The sequence below is a fragment of the Lampris incognitus genome, chromosome 13 (assembly GCF_029633865.1).
Source record: "Lampris incognitus isolate fLamInc1 chromosome 13, fLamInc1.hap2, whole genome shotgun sequence".
Lineage (NCBI taxonomy): Eukaryota > Metazoa > Chordata > Actinopteri > Lampriformes > Lampridae > Lampris > Lampris incognitus.
In genome coordinates this window covers 48,312,468-48,330,585 of record NC_079223.1, presented here as the reverse complement: position 1 = coordinate 48,330,585, position 18,118 = coordinate 48,312,468, and the positions used below count along the sequence as shown (strand labels likewise).

The 18,118-nt window shown below is 48.5% G+C and overlaps 1 protein-coding gene across 1 annotated transcript in view; it reads left to right on the top strand.

The window, feature by feature from the left end:
• Window positions 1–18,118, top strand: part of ttc27 (tetratricopeptide repeat domain 27) — a 312,286-nt gene that overhangs the window by 65,119 nt on the left and 229,049 nt on the right. Inside the window, exons 6-7 of the mRNA XM_056291937.1 lie at window positions 12,795–12,959; window positions 13,790–13,932. Of these exons, the coding sequence (XP_056147912.1) occupies window positions 12,795–12,959; window positions 13,790–13,932 (308 nt within the window). The remainder of the gene's footprint in view (window positions 1–12,794; window positions 12,960–13,789; window positions 13,933–18,118) is intronic.

Below are 18,118 nucleotides of genomic sequence, written 5' to 3'. Positions count from 1 at the left end.
TTTGTCCACATCTGCGTCTAAGTTTGTCTTCGTTAGACGGCTGGGAGAACTGGGGCTGGATCGGGTGGGAAAGCTTGGTCTGCTGCATCCTGTGGGCCCAGGGACCACGGCCCTGCCTGGAGCTGCGGCCGAAGAGGGAACACCGAGGGTGGTCTGACAGGACGCAGAAGCAGGGCAGCCCAAGCTAACTGCTAGCCCATGCAGACTGGCAGTTCCGATAACACCAAGGGCGGTGTGGCGGCGGCCTCGCCTAGCCTTGACTGTCTTTTTAGTGTAGTCATGTGGAGTGTGGAGAGGTGTGTCGGGGGTGCCTGGCTGGGAGAGCTGGCGCTGGATCGGCTGGGAGAGCTTGGTCTGCTGCGTCCGGTGTGCTCAGGGACCACGGCCCTGTCTGGAGCTGTGCCCGAAGAGGAAACACAGAGGACGGTCTGATAGGACGCGGAAGCGGGGCAGGCTAAGCTAACTGCTAGCCCATGCAGACCGGCAGGTCCGACAGTCATCCTGGCTGGCGTTCGTTCTCTGGAAAGTGGAATTTTTGGACTGTGTTGCACTGAGTGGACTGTGTTGTTAACGTTTGCTTCTCTCTGTTTTTTGTATGTTTTTGGTGGTATGGTTTTTGGGAAATTTGGGACGTGTGTTTTTCTCTTTTGTGTCGCACTGCTGTGGGCTGGGGGAAACGCAATTTCGTTTCTTTAGAGTACGCGAGTACATGAAGGAAATGACAATAAATTGTTCCTGATCCCTGAGCCGAGCTGAGTGTTTTTTTTTTTAGCATATATATTTTTAGCATGGTTTTTAGAGAACATGATACTGTGGTTGGTTCGGCAGCTGCCTGCCACTACAAAGAGCTTTTGAAGACCTCCCTATCTCATTGTCAGCACACAAACGGAGATGCAGCGAGAGAAGATGTGCATGCAAGCACACATGCACGGATGCTGAAGCGGTGACAGAAAAACACTTGAGAATTGATGGATGCGTTGTGGTAAAAATAGCTGTTAGTCAAAGGAGTTTTATTTCCTGAAAGGTTCTTGTGAACGTACCATAACATGAGTGGCAGATGGAGATTGGGGGGACTCGGGGCTATATTTTTCTTTATAGATCTGTATATATTTTCTCCCCCTGCCTTACGTATTTTTTCCACTTTCTCTCTTTCTCTTTAACATGAAAAGTGTGAAACCTTTGTCTCTTGAATGTGAGGTGTTTCTAATAATTTGATATGCATGCCATGTGTCCTTGCCCCTGTAGAGTGTTTCTAAATGCATGAAAAACAAGACACCTACACCTTACTCATGGCAGTGAGCAGCTGAGCCTCTTGCTGCTGCCAGTGAGTCATTGTGATGTGCTTTCTCATCAGCACTCAGAGAGCAAAGAAGAAAGACAGATGGATGGTCGGGCAGAATTAGGAGGGGAGGTAGTTAAGGCCAGTGTTGGAAGGAAATGTCAGGTGTGTTAGTCCCCCCTTCCTTCTGTCTGTCTGTGTCTCTCTCCCTTACCTTGTGCCACTCTGCTCTGCATGTCTTGTAAGATATTGATACACTTGAGTATTGTGATACTATTTTTTTACAGCACTGTATAACATTTCAAAAACACTGCGTCGATACTTTAGATGACATACAGAGACCTGGCTGTGGCACGAGTTCACTGTGTAGTTCACATCCTCAACCACTAGGAGGCAGGGCAGGGGTTTTAAGGCCAAAAAAACCATTCATTCATTCATCTTAAGCCGCTCCTCCGGGGTTGGGTCGTGGTGGCAGCAAGCTAAGTAGGGCACTCCAGACGTCCCTCTCCCCAGCAACGCTCTCCAGCTCCTCCTGGGGGATCCCAAGGCGTTCCCAGGCCAGACTGGACATGCAGTCCCTCCAGTGAGTTCTGGGTCTACCCCGGGGTCGCCTCCCAGTTGGCCGTGCCCAGTAAACCTCCAAAAAAAGGCGCCCAGGAGGCATCCTAATCAGATGCCCGAACCACCTCAACTGGCTTCTTCAGATGCGAAGGAGCAACGCCTCTATTCCAAGCTCCCTCCGGATGTCCGAGCTCCTCACCCTGTCTCTAAGGCTGAGTCCAGACACCCTATGGAGGAAACTAATTTCAGCCACTTGTATCCATGGTCTCACCCTTTCAGTTACTACCCAAAGCTCATGACCATAGGTGAGGGTTGGAACGAAGGTAGACTAGTAAATTGAGAGCTTTGCCTTCCGGCTCAGCTCCCTCTTCACCACAACGGCCCGGAACAACGTCCGCATTACTACTGATGCTGCACCAATCCACCTGTCAATCTCCCGCTCCATCCTACCCTCACTTATGTACAAGACCCCGAGATACTTGAACTCCTTCACTTGAGGCAACAACTCATCCCAACCCAGAGGGCGCAATCCACCATTTTCCAGTAGTGAACCATGGCCTCAGACTTGGAGCTGCTGACTCCCAGGCCATTTCACACTCAGCTGCAAACCACCCCAGTGTGCGCTGGACGTCGCATGCTGATGAAGCCAACAAAACCACACCATCTGCAAATATGAGCACCTTGACTGTGCCTTGAGATCCTGTCCATGAATATCACAAACCGAATCGGAGACAAGGGACAACCTTGGCAGAGTTCGACACCCACCAAAAACGTACTTGACTTTGTGCCGAGAATGTGGATACAGCTCTCACTTTGGTTATACAAGGACCGGATGGCTTGTAGCAACTACCCCGGTACCCCATACTCCTGCAGTACCCCTCACAGGGTGCCCCGGGGTACACGGTCGTAAGCCTTCTCCAAGTCCATAAAACACATGTAGACTGGCTAGTCAAACTCCCATGCCCCCCTCAGCATTTCTGCAAGGGTAAAGACTTGGTCCGTTGCTCCACGGCCAGGATGGAATCCACATTGTTCCTCCTGGAAGCCGAGGTTCGACAATCGGTTGGAGCCTCCTTTCCAGCACCATAGAGTAGACATTCCCAGGGAGGCTGAGCAATGTGATGCCCCGATAATTGGAGCACACCCACCGGTCCCCCTTTTCAAATATGGGAACCATCACCTCAGTCTGCCACTCCACGGGTACGGTCCCCGATCTCCACGCAGCACTGAAGAGGCATGGCAGTCAAGACAGCCCAACAGTGTCCAGAGCCTTCAGCATCTCAGGGCGAATCTCATCCATAGCCCGCGCCTCGCCACCGAGGAGCTTCTTAACTACCTCAGAGACCTCTGCCAGGGATATGGGTGGGGCTTCCCCTGAGTCTTCAGACTCTACCTCCGCCACTAAGGATGTGTTAGTCAGGTTCAGGAGCTCCTCAAAGTGTTCTTTCCACCGCTCGACAACATTCCCGGTGCGGGTCAACAGTTCCAGTCCCCTGCTGAACACAGCCTGAGTCAAGCCCTGCTTCCCTTTTCTGAGTCACTACGACCTGAGTCACTGAGCGACTACATTGACCAGTCGACTAAAGGGTCTGACCCATTAGCCAAGGGCTAGTGAGTCTAGTCATCAGTGGTTATAACACTACTTTATTTATGCTACATGTACTCAAAGTGGTTGCCACGTGAGCAGCATTGTTAATTTACTCGTCTGTGTACTTTTTGTCATACTGTATATCCGTAATGTATATCCACTAGGCGGCAGGTAAGGCACAAGTGTTGTCAGCGTCTCTTCTTTTTTGTTTGGATCCCCCCCCCCACCTTTTCTCCCCAATTGTATCTGGCCAATTACCCCACTCTTCCGAGCTGTCCCAGTCGCTGCTTCACCCCCCTTTGACAATCCGCGGAGGGCTGCAGACTACCACATGCCTCCTCCCATACATGTGGAGTCGCCAGCTGCTTCTTTTCACCTGACATTGAGGAGTTTCACCAGGGGGACGTAGCACGTGGGAGGATCACGCTGTTCTCCCTCCCCCACGAACAGATGCCCCAACCGACCAGATGAGGCGCTAGTGCAGTGACCAGGACACATACCCACATCCGGCTTCCCACCCGCAGACATAGCCAATTGTGTCTGTAGGGACACCTGACGAAGACGTAGGTTACACGGGGATTTGAACCGGCGAGCCCCGTGTTGGTAGGCAATGGAATAGACCGCTATGATACCCGGACGCCCTCCTTCTTGTCTTCTAATGGATTGTGACCCCCCCCTCCCCGGCCCCTGTATATGGGATGCATGGGTATCACGTTATGCTAATCAGCTGTGCCATGAATGCATCTTCCTGTTACCAAGGATTAGCATTTATCAAGGCACTCTCGTGCATTAGAAATAACTCTTTGTTTGAGCATTTTGTAAATGTGGTGAGGAAATTTAGTTCCCTTAAGAGAAAATAACCACACATTTTTTACTAATATAATAATGATAATAATTATAATAATAATAGCTGAGCTGGAAGGCAAAGCTCTCAATTTACTAGTCAGTCTTCGTTCCAACCCTCACCTATGGTGATGAGCTTTAGGTAGTGACCGAAAGGGTGAGATCGCGGATTCAAGCGACTGAAATGAGTTTCCTCCGTAGAGTGTCTGGGCTCAGCCTTAGAGATAGGGTGAGGAGCTTGGATATCCGGAGGGAGCTCGGAGTAGAGCCGCTGCTCCTTCGCATTGAAAGGAGCCAGTTGAGGTGGTTCGGATATCTGATTAAGATGCCTCCTGGGCACCTTCCTTTGGAGATTTACCGGGCATGTCCAACTGGGAGGAGACGCCGGGGTAGACCCAGAACTCGCTGGAGGGACTACATGTCCAATCTGGCCTGGGAACACCTTGGGACCCCCCAGGAGGAGCTGGAGGGCGTTGCTGGGGAGTGGGACGTCTGGAGTGCCCTACTTAGCTTACTGCCACTGCGACCCTACCGCGTGATTTTTTTTCGTACCCGTTTTCTGGGAACTCGGCCTCTGATTGGCTAGTACTCGTTGCCTCCGTTGATTAGGTTGGTTAAGGTTAGGGTTAGGGTGGGGTTAGGGGTAGGGTTAGCCAATCAGAGATAGAGTAGGGGCGGGTCTTCCTGGAATCCAGGTGAACGCTCTCTCAACGAGTACTAGCCAATAACCACACATTTTTTACTACTACTATTACTACTACTACTAATAATAATAATAATAAAAAATAATAATACAAATTAGCCACACATTTATTACTAATATGATAATAATAATAATAATAATAATAATAATAATAATAATAATACTTTCTGCTGCTCCCATTGGAGGTCGCCACAGTGGATCATCTGTTTCCGTTTCTTAATAAAATAATAATAATAATAATAATTATTAAAATAATTATTATTATTACAATTAAAATTAATGATAATAATGATAAAAAATATCCACACATTTCTTACTAATAGAATAATGATAATAAAAGAAACACATTTCTTACTAATAGAATAATGATAATAAAAAAACACATCTCTTACTAATAGAATAATGATAATAATAAAAAAACACCCATTTCTTACGAATAGAATAATGATAATAATGGTAATAATAATAGAAAATAATCACACATTTCTTACTAACGGATTGATGAATGAGGTATGGTTTGAGGGGATTTGTCCTATGATTGTCTTTATATCCTAGTGGAGTGCGACTCCATTTGGAGAGACTTTGGCTTCCTGTGTCCTTCATGCTTGCTCTCACTGTGCATTTGTTCCAAAACGCCCGGAGGAAGAGCATCCCTCCATCATCCCCCGCTCACATCCACTGAAAGAATAGTGCCTGATTAATTGGTTTAGTCCACAGAACGGTAATTTCACCTGTCTACACACACACACACACACACACACACACACACACACACACACACACACACACACACACACACACACACACTCAGAAACAAGAGCTTGTTAACTTTCTCATTGTTTGGACTTCATGGCTGGAGTCATTAGATGGTTTGGGCTTCATGGCTGGGGTCATTAGATAGTTTGGGCTTCATGGCTGGGGTCATAAGATGGTTTGGGCTTCATGGCTGGGGTCATTAGATGGTTTGGGCTTCATGGCTGGGGTCATTAGATAGTTTGGGCTTCATGGCTGGGGTCATAAGATGGATTGGGCTTCATGGCTGGGGTCATTAGATGGTTTGGGCTTCATGGCTGGGGTCATTAGATGGTTTGGGCTTCATGGCTGGGGTCATTAGATAGTTTGGGCTTCATGGCTGGGGTCATTAGATGGTTTGGGCTTCATGGCTGGGGTCATTAGATAGTTTGGGCTTCATGGCTGGGGTCATTAGATAGTTTGGACTTCATGGCTGGGGTCATTAGATGGTTTGGGCTTCATGGCTGGGGTCATTAGATGGTTTGGGCTTCATGGCTGGGGTCATTAGATAGTTTGGGCTTCATGGCTGGGGTCATTAGATAGTTTGGACTTCATGGCTGAGGTCATTAGATGGTTTGGGCTTCATGGCTGGGGTCATTAGATGGTTTGGGCTTCATGGCTGGGGTCATTAGATAGTTTGGACTTCATGGCTGGGGGGTCATTAGATAGTTTGGACTTCATGGCTGGGGTCATTAGATAGTTTGGACTTCATGGCTGGGGTCATTAGATAGTTTGGGCTTCATGGCTGGGGTCATTAGATGGTTTGGGCTTCATGGCTGGGGTCATTAGATAGTTTGGAATTCATGGCTGGGGGGTCATTAGATAGTTTGGACTTCATGGCTGGGGTCATTAGATGGTTTGGACTTCATGGCTGGGGTCATTAGATAGTTTGGGCTTCATGGCTGGGGTCATTAGATGGTTTGGGCTTCATGGCTGGGGTCATTAGATAGTTTGGACTTCATGGCTGGGGTCATTAGATAGTTTGGACTTCATGGCTGGAGTAATTAGATGGTTTGGGCTTCATGGCTGGGGTCATTAGATGGTTTGGACTTCATGGCTGGGGTAATTAGGTGGTTTGGACTTCATGGCTGGGGTCATTAGATGGTTTGGACTTCATGGCTGGGGTCATTAGATAGTTTGGACTTCATGGCTGGGGTCATTAGATGGTTTGGACTTCATGGCTGGGGTCATTAGATGGTTTGGGCTTCATGGCTGGGGTCATTAGATGGTTTGGACTTCATGGCTGGGGTCATTAGATAGTTTGGACTTCATGGCTGGGGTCATTAGATGGTTTGGACTTCATGGCTGGGGTCATTAGATGGTTTGGGCTTCATGCCTGGGGTCATTAGATGGTTTGGACTTCATGGCTGGGGTCATTATTGAGGGACATTTAAGATGGTTTGGGTATTGCTGACCTGTTTCAGCGCTGTGGAAAGTGGGTGGTTGGATTTTTTGTTGTTGCTTTTACGGTGGGGAAGGGACGGGACAGGTGTGTTTGTTAGAATGCTTTTTGTTATGTGATGGTTAACAGAGTGTGAAGGGTGAGAGGGCTCTGCGGGCGATGACGCAACCAGTCCGACCCATAGTCCGGAACGACACACAGCCACACAATCCTTTTAGTGGGACATAAGGGGAGAGGCTGTGAAATGGGCTGCTGTGAAATGACCATATTATTTCCCTTCTTTTCTGCACAGTCCCTCTTTCCACTAATCCCATAGCTAGGGGTCAACGCTACGTTTTTGTGTAGAGGTGTGAGAGAGTGCAAAGGCTAATTTGAATAAAAGAAGATGCTGTGTAAGGTTTTAATTGTGTTTGCTTGTTTTTATGAGAGCATAACACAACTTGAGAGTATAAAAAATAGTTGATATAGATTTGGACAACACCGTGACGTCAGGTGTTATCATGAACCTGTCAGAATATATGCATGTAAACAGAAATCAGAAACACTTTATTTGTCATTTCATTTCATGCACTTGCACACAAGAAAGAAATGAAATGAAACATTGTTTACCCCCGGCCCACAGCAGTGCAGCACAAAGACAAAAACACATATCCAAACTAACACATATATCCAAACTTTAAAAACAAAAAAAATCACTGTCCAGGAGAACGAACGCCAGCCAGGATGACTGTTAAAACTGCCGGTCTGCATGGGCTAGCGGTTAGCTTAGCCCACCCTGCATCCGCGTCCTGTCAGACCGCCCTCGGTGTTTCCTCTTCGGGCGCAGCTCAGGTCAGGGCCGTGGTCCCTGGGCCTACAGGCCGCAGCAGACCAAGTTCCCTCAGTCGATCCAATGCCAGCTCTCCCAGCCAGACACCCTCGATACACCTCCCTGCACGATGACACTACAAAAACAGTCAACGCCAGGCGAGGCCGCTGCCAGACCACCCTCGGTGTTGTCGGAACTGCCGGTCTGCATGAGCTAGCAGTTAGCTTATCCTGCCCCGCTTCCGCCTCTTGTCAGACCGCCCTTGGTGTTACCTCTTCAGGTACAGCTCCAGGCAGGGCCGTGGTCCCTGGGCCCACAGAATGCAGCAGACCAAGGTCTCCCAGCCAATCCAGTGCTAGCTCTCACAGCCATCAAACGAAGACAAACTTAGGCACAGACATCAAATCAAATCAAATCAAATCAATTTTATTTGTACAGCCCAATATCACAAATTACAAATTTGCCTCAGTGGGCTTAACAGCAACACAACATCCTGTCCTTAGACCCTCTCATCGGATAAGGAACAACTCCCTAAAAACCCCTTTAACAGGGAGAAGAAATAGGAAGAAACCTCAGGGAGAGCAACAGAGGAGGGATCTCTCTCTCTCTCCCAAAGACACTGCATGGACAGTACTGGGTGAGGCTGCCGCAAACGTGACTTCACGCCTCCACCTTCCCACACCGGTACTGGGGTGAGGCCACTGAAAAAATGAATTTGCACCGCAGTCTCCCCACACCGGACATGTAGGTTTGTGCTGTCATGATACAGTGCCTTGCAAAAGTATTCAACCCCCTTGACAGGCATCACTAATTTGTGGATCATAAAAGATGCTCACACATTCGTTCCTGAACAGTATTATTGTTGTGAACCCATAAGCTCTAACAGCATGTTCCCAAAGCCAAAATAATTTATGTTTTGCTGACTTTTTATGAACAAATTAAAAACTAAAATATAGTGCGTTTGCATAAGTATTCAACCCCTTGTGCTCTAAAAACTCCAAGTTTACACAAATGACAAATTAGTCCTAAAACAAACTCAGGTTAACACTATTGGATATAATTAGTGTGCACCTGTAAGATATTAAAGTAACGGTCGCTTTTATGGGTATAAACTCTGTGTAAAGTTCATTAGCCGGGCGTGAACTCCATCAGAAAATGAAGACAAGGAGCATAATACTGAAGTAAGAGACAAAGTGTTTAAAATGCAGAAAGTGGGAAAGGGACACAAATATCCAAGTGTTTGGATGTCCCACGGAACACTGTTGGATCCACTGTCAGAAAGTGGAAGCTGCATCACACCACCCAGATGCTGTGCAAGACAGGCTGTCCCTCAAATCTGTGTTTGAGCAAGACCTGTATCACACCACCCAGACGCTGTGTAAGACAGGCTGTTCCTCGAATCTGTGTTTGAGCAAGACCTGTATCACACCACCCAGACGCTTTGTAAGTCAGGCTGTTCCTCAAAGCCAAGTGTCTGAGCAAGACGTGGGCTGGTGAGGAAAGCCACACATGATCCTGCATTCACTTTGAAGGAGCTCCAGAGGTCGGTGGCTGAAACTGGAGTAAATGTGCATGAGTCAACCATATCACGGGCTCTCCATAAATCTGGCCTGTATGGGAGGGTGACAAGAAAGAAGCTGATGCTCAAAACTCTGCATATAAAAGCACACTTGGAGTTTGCTACCAGGCATGAGAGAGACCCACTTAGGATGTAAAGGTTTTGTGGTCAGATGAGACGAAAGTTGAGATTTTTGGCCAAAACTCAAAGCGTTATGTGTGGTGCAGACCTAACACTGCTCATGTCCTAAAAACATCCTCCCTACAGTGAAGCATGGCGGCGGCAGTATAATGCTACGGGGTTGCTTTTCATCTGCAGGCACTGGGAACCTTGTTCAAATTGAGGGGAGAATGGATGGCGCGAAATACAGGGAACTCTCATCTCTCATCTCATCATCAGCCACTTCGCCGGTATCGGGTCATGGTGGCAGCAAGCTAAGTAGGGCACCCCAGACATCCCTCTCCCCAGCAACACCCTCCAGCTGCTCCTGGGGGATCCCAAGGCGTTCCCATGCCAGATTGGACACATAGTCTCTCCAGCGAGTTCTGGGTCGATCCCGGGGTCTCCTCCCAGTTGGACGTCCCCAGAAAACCTCCAAAAGAAGGTGCCCAGGAGGCATCCTAATCAGATGTCCGAACCACCTCAACTGGCTCCTTTCGACATGAGGGAACAGTGGCTCTACTCCGAGCTCCCTCCAGATGTCCGAGCTCCTCACCCTACCTCTAAGGCTGAGCCCAGACACCCTATAGAGGAAACTCATTTCAGCCACTTATATCTGCGATCTCACCCTTTTGGTCACTACCTAAAGCTCATGACCATAGGTGAGGGTTGGAATTTTGATTGACTGGTAAATTGAGAGCTTTGCCTCCTGGCTCAGCTCCCTCTTCACCACAACGGTCAGGTACAACGTCCGCATTACTGCTGATGCTGCACCAATCTACCTGTCAATCTCCCGCTCGATCCTACCCTCACTCATGAACAAGACCCCAAGATACTTGAACTCCTTCACTTGAGGCAACAACTCATCCCCAACCTGGAGGGAACAATCCAGGGCCTCAGACTTGGAGGTGCTGACTCTCATCTTGACCATTTCACACTCAGCTTCAAACCGCCCCAGTGCATGCCGAAGGTCGCATTCTGATGAAGCCAACAAAACCACATCATCTGCGAAGAGCAGAGATGAAATTCTGAGGTTCCCTACAAAGTATTGATATATGGGGGCTGAATACGTATGGAAGCACTATACTATAGTTTTTAATTTATTTAAAAAAAGCCGGAGAACAAAAAAAACAATACTGTTCAGGGACAGATGTGTGGGTATCTTTTATAATCCAGAAATTAGTGATGGCTGTCAGGGGTTTTGAATACTTTTGCAAGGCACTGTATGGGTTTGTGTAGGCACGCACACAAAATTTTTCTCATTTTGGCCCCTTGTAAGGCGACACTCTTTTGTGAATGTATTGCTGTGGGTAGTAATTATCTCACAGCTCAGGTCAGAAATCACACATACATTTTATAGCTTTTCCATACTTGTGTTTTTTATATGTTTCGCGGTAGCCAGCAATAAACTTATTGACTGTTGTCAGCACAGGCTCACTGCTACACCTAAAGGAAAGGGACACATCACTGGTTGTATAATATGCAGGTGTGCTCATACTGCTATGCTTACATCGCGGTGTACCAACACCAGCCTAACACGTAAAGATGGTGTTCACCTTGAGATGGTAGCAGTCTCACAAAAGCGGGTTCAGTTGCTGTTTAACTATCAAACCTACATGCCTAACCTCAACCTTAACCTTAGCCTAATTCTAACCTTAACCCTAAACCCAAGTCCTAACACTAAAATAAACACACACAAACACGGATTCTGAATCTCGCTCGTGTTTCTCTTCACTTCATCCTGTGTCATGATTTGGGATGAAGGTGTGTAATTCTTTTAGATGTTTATGTTGTTGTTTTTTTTGGTTTTGTTTTTTGAGATTTGCACTCATAAAACGTGCCCTCCCTGACCCTCACTGGAGGTCCTGTCAGCTCTGACCTCAACTTCATCAATGTTGGATGGGAGGGAACTGATGAATCATGCACATTCACCGTTTTCCTCGCCTCCTGGTATCAGTGAGGGCCAATCTCTCTCTCTGCAGCGTCTGGCGTTAAGACCATGTTGATATTTATATCAGACGGAAAAGGGGGAGGGAATGAGCCATAGTGAGAGAGGAAAAGAGCTAGATGGAGAGATAAGAGGGCAGGTTAAAACCTCCACCACCACTCTGCCTTTTCCTCCGGAGGTCTTTTGAATGTGCCAACTAAAGGTTCCCATTCATTGCGATGGGATGGCAGATGGCAATGCCTTGTTATGAAGGGAAGAGGGAATGAGCCAACTTCAATAATGAAAATGGATTGCATTTATATAGGGCTTTATCTAGACACCCAAAGCACCTCACATTGAAGGGGGGTAACTCACTTCAACCACCATCAATGTGTAGCACCACCTGGGTGATGCATGGCAGCCATTTTGCACCAGAACACTCACCACACATCAGCTTGAGGTGGAGAGGGAGGAAATCATTGAGCCAATTACACGGGGGATGATGAGAGATCCAGGTTAGGAATTTTGCCAGGATACCAGGGGACCCCCAGCGATAATCAGAATCAGAATACTTTATTCATCCGCGGGGGGAAATTGGGTAAAGGGCCATGGGATCTTTAATGACCACAGTGAGTCAGGACCTCGGTTTAACGTCTCATCTGAAGGACGGCATCTCCTACAGCACAGTGTCCCCGTCTCTGCACTGTGGCATTGGGATTTGATATTTGTTGTTTTTATTAGGATCAGAGGTAAGACCTCCCCCTACTGGCCCACGAACACCACTTCGGCAGCAACACAGTTTTCCCAGGAGGTCTCCCATCCAAGTAATAACCAAGCCCACACCTGCTTAGCTTCTGTCATCCGGCAGAGCCAGGGTACATGATGATATGGCCGCCGGCATACCAAATACAGGATTATACCCTGGGGGGAACCTCGATGATGAAGAGAATGCAAACTGTACTTGCGATATAACTGAATTTGATTTCAAAATGGTGTTGAGATGCTAATTGAAAGCTTTTTTTTTCTTTTTACTTTTATGATGCTGATGCTGGCCAGCCTGGTTCTATCAATGTTGGAGTAAAAATGAATTTGGGTCCATCTCATAATGTCTATATACCAAACATGATCCATGTTCATACTCTCTCACCCCCCCCCCCCATTTCTTCTCTTACAGTGATGAGGTGCGAGTTTCTGTTCTCAGATAGACGTCATCGTAACCTGGCCATCCAGTTTCACCTCGAGTGTGTCTATGTCAACCTGACTTACTACGAGTACCAGGCAGCCAAGGACCACATCAATAAAGCCAAGGAGCGCTCTGGGCTGGAGATGAATTTGACAGGTAAGGACATGGTCTCAATGCAACTACTCTTGTTTAGCAGAAAGAGTTGGTTGGTTGGTTGGTTGAATAAAAAGACAGAAGGGTGTCTGGGTAGCGTGGCGGTCTATTCCGTTGCCTAGCACACAAGGGGATCACTGATCACTGGATCGAATCCGTATGTTACCTCTGGCTTGGTCAGGCATCCCTACAGACACAATTGGCCGTGTCTGCGGGGTGGGAAGCCGGATGTGGGTATGTATCCTGGTCGCTGCGCTAGCGCCTCCTCTGGTCAGTTGGGGTGCCAGTTCAGGGGGGAGGGGACTGGGGGAATAGTGTGATCCTCCCACATCCTACGACCACCTGGTGAAACTCCTCACTGTCGGGTGAAAAAAAGCGGCTGGCAACTCCACATGTATTGGAGGAGGCATGTGGTAGTCTGCAGCCCTCCCCGGATCGGCAGAGGGGGTGGAGCAGCAACTGGGATGGCTCGGAAGAGTGGGGTAATTGGCTGAATACAACTGGGGAGGAAAAAAGGGGGGAAATTAAAGAAAGAAAAAAAAACATAATTTTCACTGTCTATTTTTGCCGAACCGGGCACCTCACGCAGAGGAAAATGGAAGTCCCGTCTATTAGAGCAACATGGCTGCAGCCTGGCTGCTCACGCAGGCTGCATGGCTACTCTCACCTGTTAACATGGCCATCGAAATGATGAGCAAGAGGTTTGGTGGTGCACATGCGCTGCTCAAGTAGGCGACGTGGCTCGTTTCTTAGGCCGTATCGGTTGGAAAGAGTATTTGAAGGCAGGGGTGTTGGTGGGTCTAAGTCAACTGGTTCTTGTCTGATTTGCTCAGGTGCCCTGGGCAAGCGGACCCAGTATCAGCAAAACTTCTTGGCCCAGCTCATTCTGGAAGTCCGGCGGAAAGAGAACTCGTCTACTCCAGAGCCTGATGGTGAATTCAGCCCTGCCTGCACCCCACTGTCTAGCTTACCTAAGGTATGTTTTAAATTTATTTTTTACTTTTTAGCCGGTCCTTGTGTTATTTAAAGCCTAACTAACCCTTAAGTTAACCTGACGTTGGCCTGAAGTTAACCTGGAGTTAGCCTGGAGTTAACCTGACGTTGGCCTGAAGTTAACCTGACATTAGCCTGACGTTAACCTGACCTTAACCCCAAGTTAGCCTGACGTTACCCTGACGTTAGCCTGAAGTTAGCCTGAAGTTAACCTGAAGTTAGCCTGAAGTTGGCCTGAAGTTGGCCTGAAGTTAGCCTGAAGTTAGCCTGACGTTAGCCTGAAGTTGGCCTGAAGTTAGCCTGCAGTTGGCCTGAAGTTAACCTGAAGTTAGCATGTAAACTAAAGGGATGATGGCCATAATCGGACGAGGATGCTGACTCTTTATTGGATTCAAATTAATTCCAAAGCTTGCAAAGCTCAGCCTACACTGAACAGCTTTAACGCGATACCGTTGTTCTCTACAAGGTTCTGTAAGTAAGGTTACACCTAGCTTGAGTCGACCCGCTAGCCCGTCTCAGCTATTTGCTTTTGTCTTTTCTCACTCGGGTTGCTGAATCCCACCACAAGTTGTATTAGCAAGTGGAACATTTCCCCTGACGGTAGGGCTGTCCGTTAAGATCTGTTTTTGATAAAGATACTGCTGCTACCTAAAAAAAAAGTCAAGTAAATCAAGAAAAAAAGAAAAGAATGTGTGGAGGAGAGATGCTGGGTATGTTGGGAGAAGGATGCTGAATATGGAGCTGCCAGGGAAGAGGAGAAGAGGAAGGCCAAAGAGGAGGTTTATGGATGTGGTGAGGGAGGACATGCAGGTGGCTGGTGAGACAGAGGAAGATGCAGAGGACAGGAAGAGATGGAAACGGATGATCCTAACAGGAGCAGCCAGAAGTAGTAGTAGTACTAGTAGTAGTAGTACTAGTAGTAGTAGTACTAGTAGTAGTAGTGGTAGTAGTAGTAGTAGATACTGTTGCTACCTAGTATTTCTCAGACTTGTGTTTGCAATTTCAATGTGTTTCCACTAGGTTTTAACTTTACATCAACCTTGTGTGTGTGTGTGTGTGGGGGGGGGTGGAGTACCCCCCCGCCCTCCTCCCTGAAAAAAGAAAACGCAACAACCTCCCACCATTTTCTAAAGGGTGGCTAGATGGGGTGAAGCCGTTAGTGCATAAATTCCATTTGTTTGGTGGGAACGCCGGTAAACACACCTTAATGATTTACTCTCCAAGCTGTTGATTGAATTTCAATCCCTGAAATAGGAACTGAAAAGATAAATGTGGTGTTTTGCTGCATGCAAGTTGGTGGAATGGTCATGAAACACTGCCCTTCAACCGTTGGCCCCCGCAGTCCTCGTTGTCTTGCTATAGTAGACCCAGTGGCGGATCTAGAGATTTTTTCCTGGGGTGGCAAAGGGGTGGCAAGACTGTGTCCCAGAGGTGGCGGCTGCCCCCCCTTGCCACCCTGTAGATCCGCGCCTGTGAGGGGGGAGGGGGGATTCTAAATCGGCGACTTCTGTTTGAGATGAGTTTGGTGCGGGTCTCATTGACCTTCACCATGCGTGTACATAAAATATACTTTAAAAACACATTATCTGATTTATAAATGGGGTGGCAACAGGGGTGGCAAGACTGTGTCCCAGAGGTGGCAGCTGCCACCCCATGCCACCCCGTAGATCCGCGCCTGAGTATACCTCACCCTGCACAAGTACTTTAAAGGGGCGGTTCAACCCGAAATCGAAAATACCTGATTTCCGTTGTGTGTGTGTGTGTGTGTGTGTGTGTGGGCCCTGTGTGATGGCCTGGTGGCCTGTCCAGGGTGTCTCTCCGCCTGCTGCCCCAATGACTGCTGGGATAGGCTCCAGCATCCCAGCGACCCTGAGAGCAGGATAAGCGGGTTGGATAATGGAACTGGATGGCACTCGGCTTGTGCTGCTCAAAGCACCAAAAAATACATTTGAAAAACTCAACAGCAGTGTCTCTTTCCAGAAGTCATGACCAGGTTACTCAAGTTGATCTACACACCTTGATGTGAGCAGTTTTCATGTAGGAACTATTCTCTTAGACTGAACTATACCTATGAGACTCAAGCCGAGTGCCATCCAGTTCCATTGTACTGGAGAGAAGGCAGACATCTTAAGGCCGATATGTCCAAAACTTGGCAACTCACACCAAAACGATCTAGATGGACAAATAACTCTACACTACATAGCGCTTGTCGGCTGCCTTACCAACATGTACCCTGGCTCTGCCAAACGACCGAAGCTAAGCAGGTGTGGGCTTGGCTAGTACTTGGATGGGAGACCTCTTGGGAAAATGAATTGCTGTCGGAAGTGGTGTTGGTAGGCCACTAGGAGGCAGTCTTCCCTCTGGTCCTAATAAAAATATCAAATCCCAGTGCCCCAGTGCAGTGACGGGGACACTGTGCTGTAGGAGATGCCGTCCTTCAGATGAGACGTTAAACCGAGGTTCTGACTCACTGTGGTCATGAAAGACCCCATGGCACTTATCACAAAGAGTAGGGGGTCCCCCGGTGTCCTGGCAAAATTCCCAACCTGGCTCTCTCCATCTGGCCACCTAATCATCCCCAATGTAAATGGCTCAATGGTTCCTCCCTCTCCACCTCAAGCTGATGTGTGGTGAGCATTCTGGTGCACAATGGCTGCCGTGCATCACCCAGGTGGGTGCTACACATGGTGGTGGTTGAAGTGAGTTACCCCCTTCAGTGTAAAGCACTTTGGGTGTCTGGAAAAGCTGTACATGAATGTAATCCATTATTATTATTATTATTATTATTATTATTACTACTGCTACAGGCAAGAGGAAAAACGTACTTTTGATTTTGGGTGAACTGTCCCTTTAACCACTATGTGGTTCCAGAATAGTGCAAGAGCACTGCAGCATCTTCAAGGTTGACATCCATACAGACCCTACACCCACCTGAAGGCTCCTCTGTACCACCACAACCACATGTCTGTGGTTTCACACCACTCTTATCTCCACCTCTGGCCACACGATCTCTTGGGGCAAGTAGTTTGTAATGCCCCCTTGCAGTACACCATTGTCATCAGCAGAGGGGGACGTCCACCTCTGGACTATTAATGACATGCTAGTAGTGTCCAAGGCTCTCTGGACTCTGTGGTATTTTCATAAATTTCAGCTGGCCCGTCTCTCTCTCCCTCCCTCTTCTGTTAGAAGATAGTCTTTGGCCCTAGCCGAGCTGAAACAACCGACTGACAGACGGAGAATTAAACTTCTACTGCTCCGTAAATAAAGAGGGTGTAGTTTGATTAGAGTTGACCGTTCCCTTTGGTTGACTTTATTAACAGGCAAAATATTTTTTTCTTTTTGGATTCCCCCCCCCCCCTTTTTCTCCCCAATTGTACCCCGGCCAATTACCCCACTCTTCCGAGCCGTCCCGGTCTCTGCTCCACCCCCTCTGCCGATCCGGGGAGGGCTGCAGACTACCACATGCCTCCTCCCATACGTGTGGAGTCTCCAGCCGCTTCTCTTCCCCTGACAGTGAGGGGTTTCACCAGGGGGACGTAGCACGTGGGAGGATCACGCTATTCCCCCCAGTTCCCCCTCCCCCCCGAACAGGCGCCCCGACCGTCCAGAGGAGGCGCTAGTGCAGCGACCAGGACACATACCCACATCCGGCTTCCCACCCGCAGACGTAGCCAGTTGTGTCTGTAGGGCCTCCCGACCAAGCCAGCGGTAAGACGGGGAATCGAACCGTCGGTCTCCGGGTTGGTAGGCGGCGGAATAGACCGCCACGCCACCCGGATGCCCGAGAGGCAAAATAATTCTTAACTATGGACGAGTCAAAAGCCTCGGCATGGCCGTGTTTCTACCTTTATGTCAGTAAATCCACTTCCAGCTCTACTAGAGTTCAGCAGAGGGCAGACCCTGAGGGACAGGGTCTCATGTAGTCCATCATTAGAAGTGAGGAAGTTGCCTCCGCTTCCCGTGAGCCGGCCACGAGCCGAGCCGTCACGTCCCGGGGCCCCATCCCGCTGCAGTCTGGAAGGACCTGCGGCGTCCCGCTCCCCGCGAGTGTGTAGCTGTGCCGCTAGATCACGGCGGGAGGTGGAGGAGAGAGACGTTAGAAACCTCCAGCCTCCCATTCGCCGGCCGCGGCCAATTGACGGACAGCTGCGTTCCCCTCAGACGGGGTC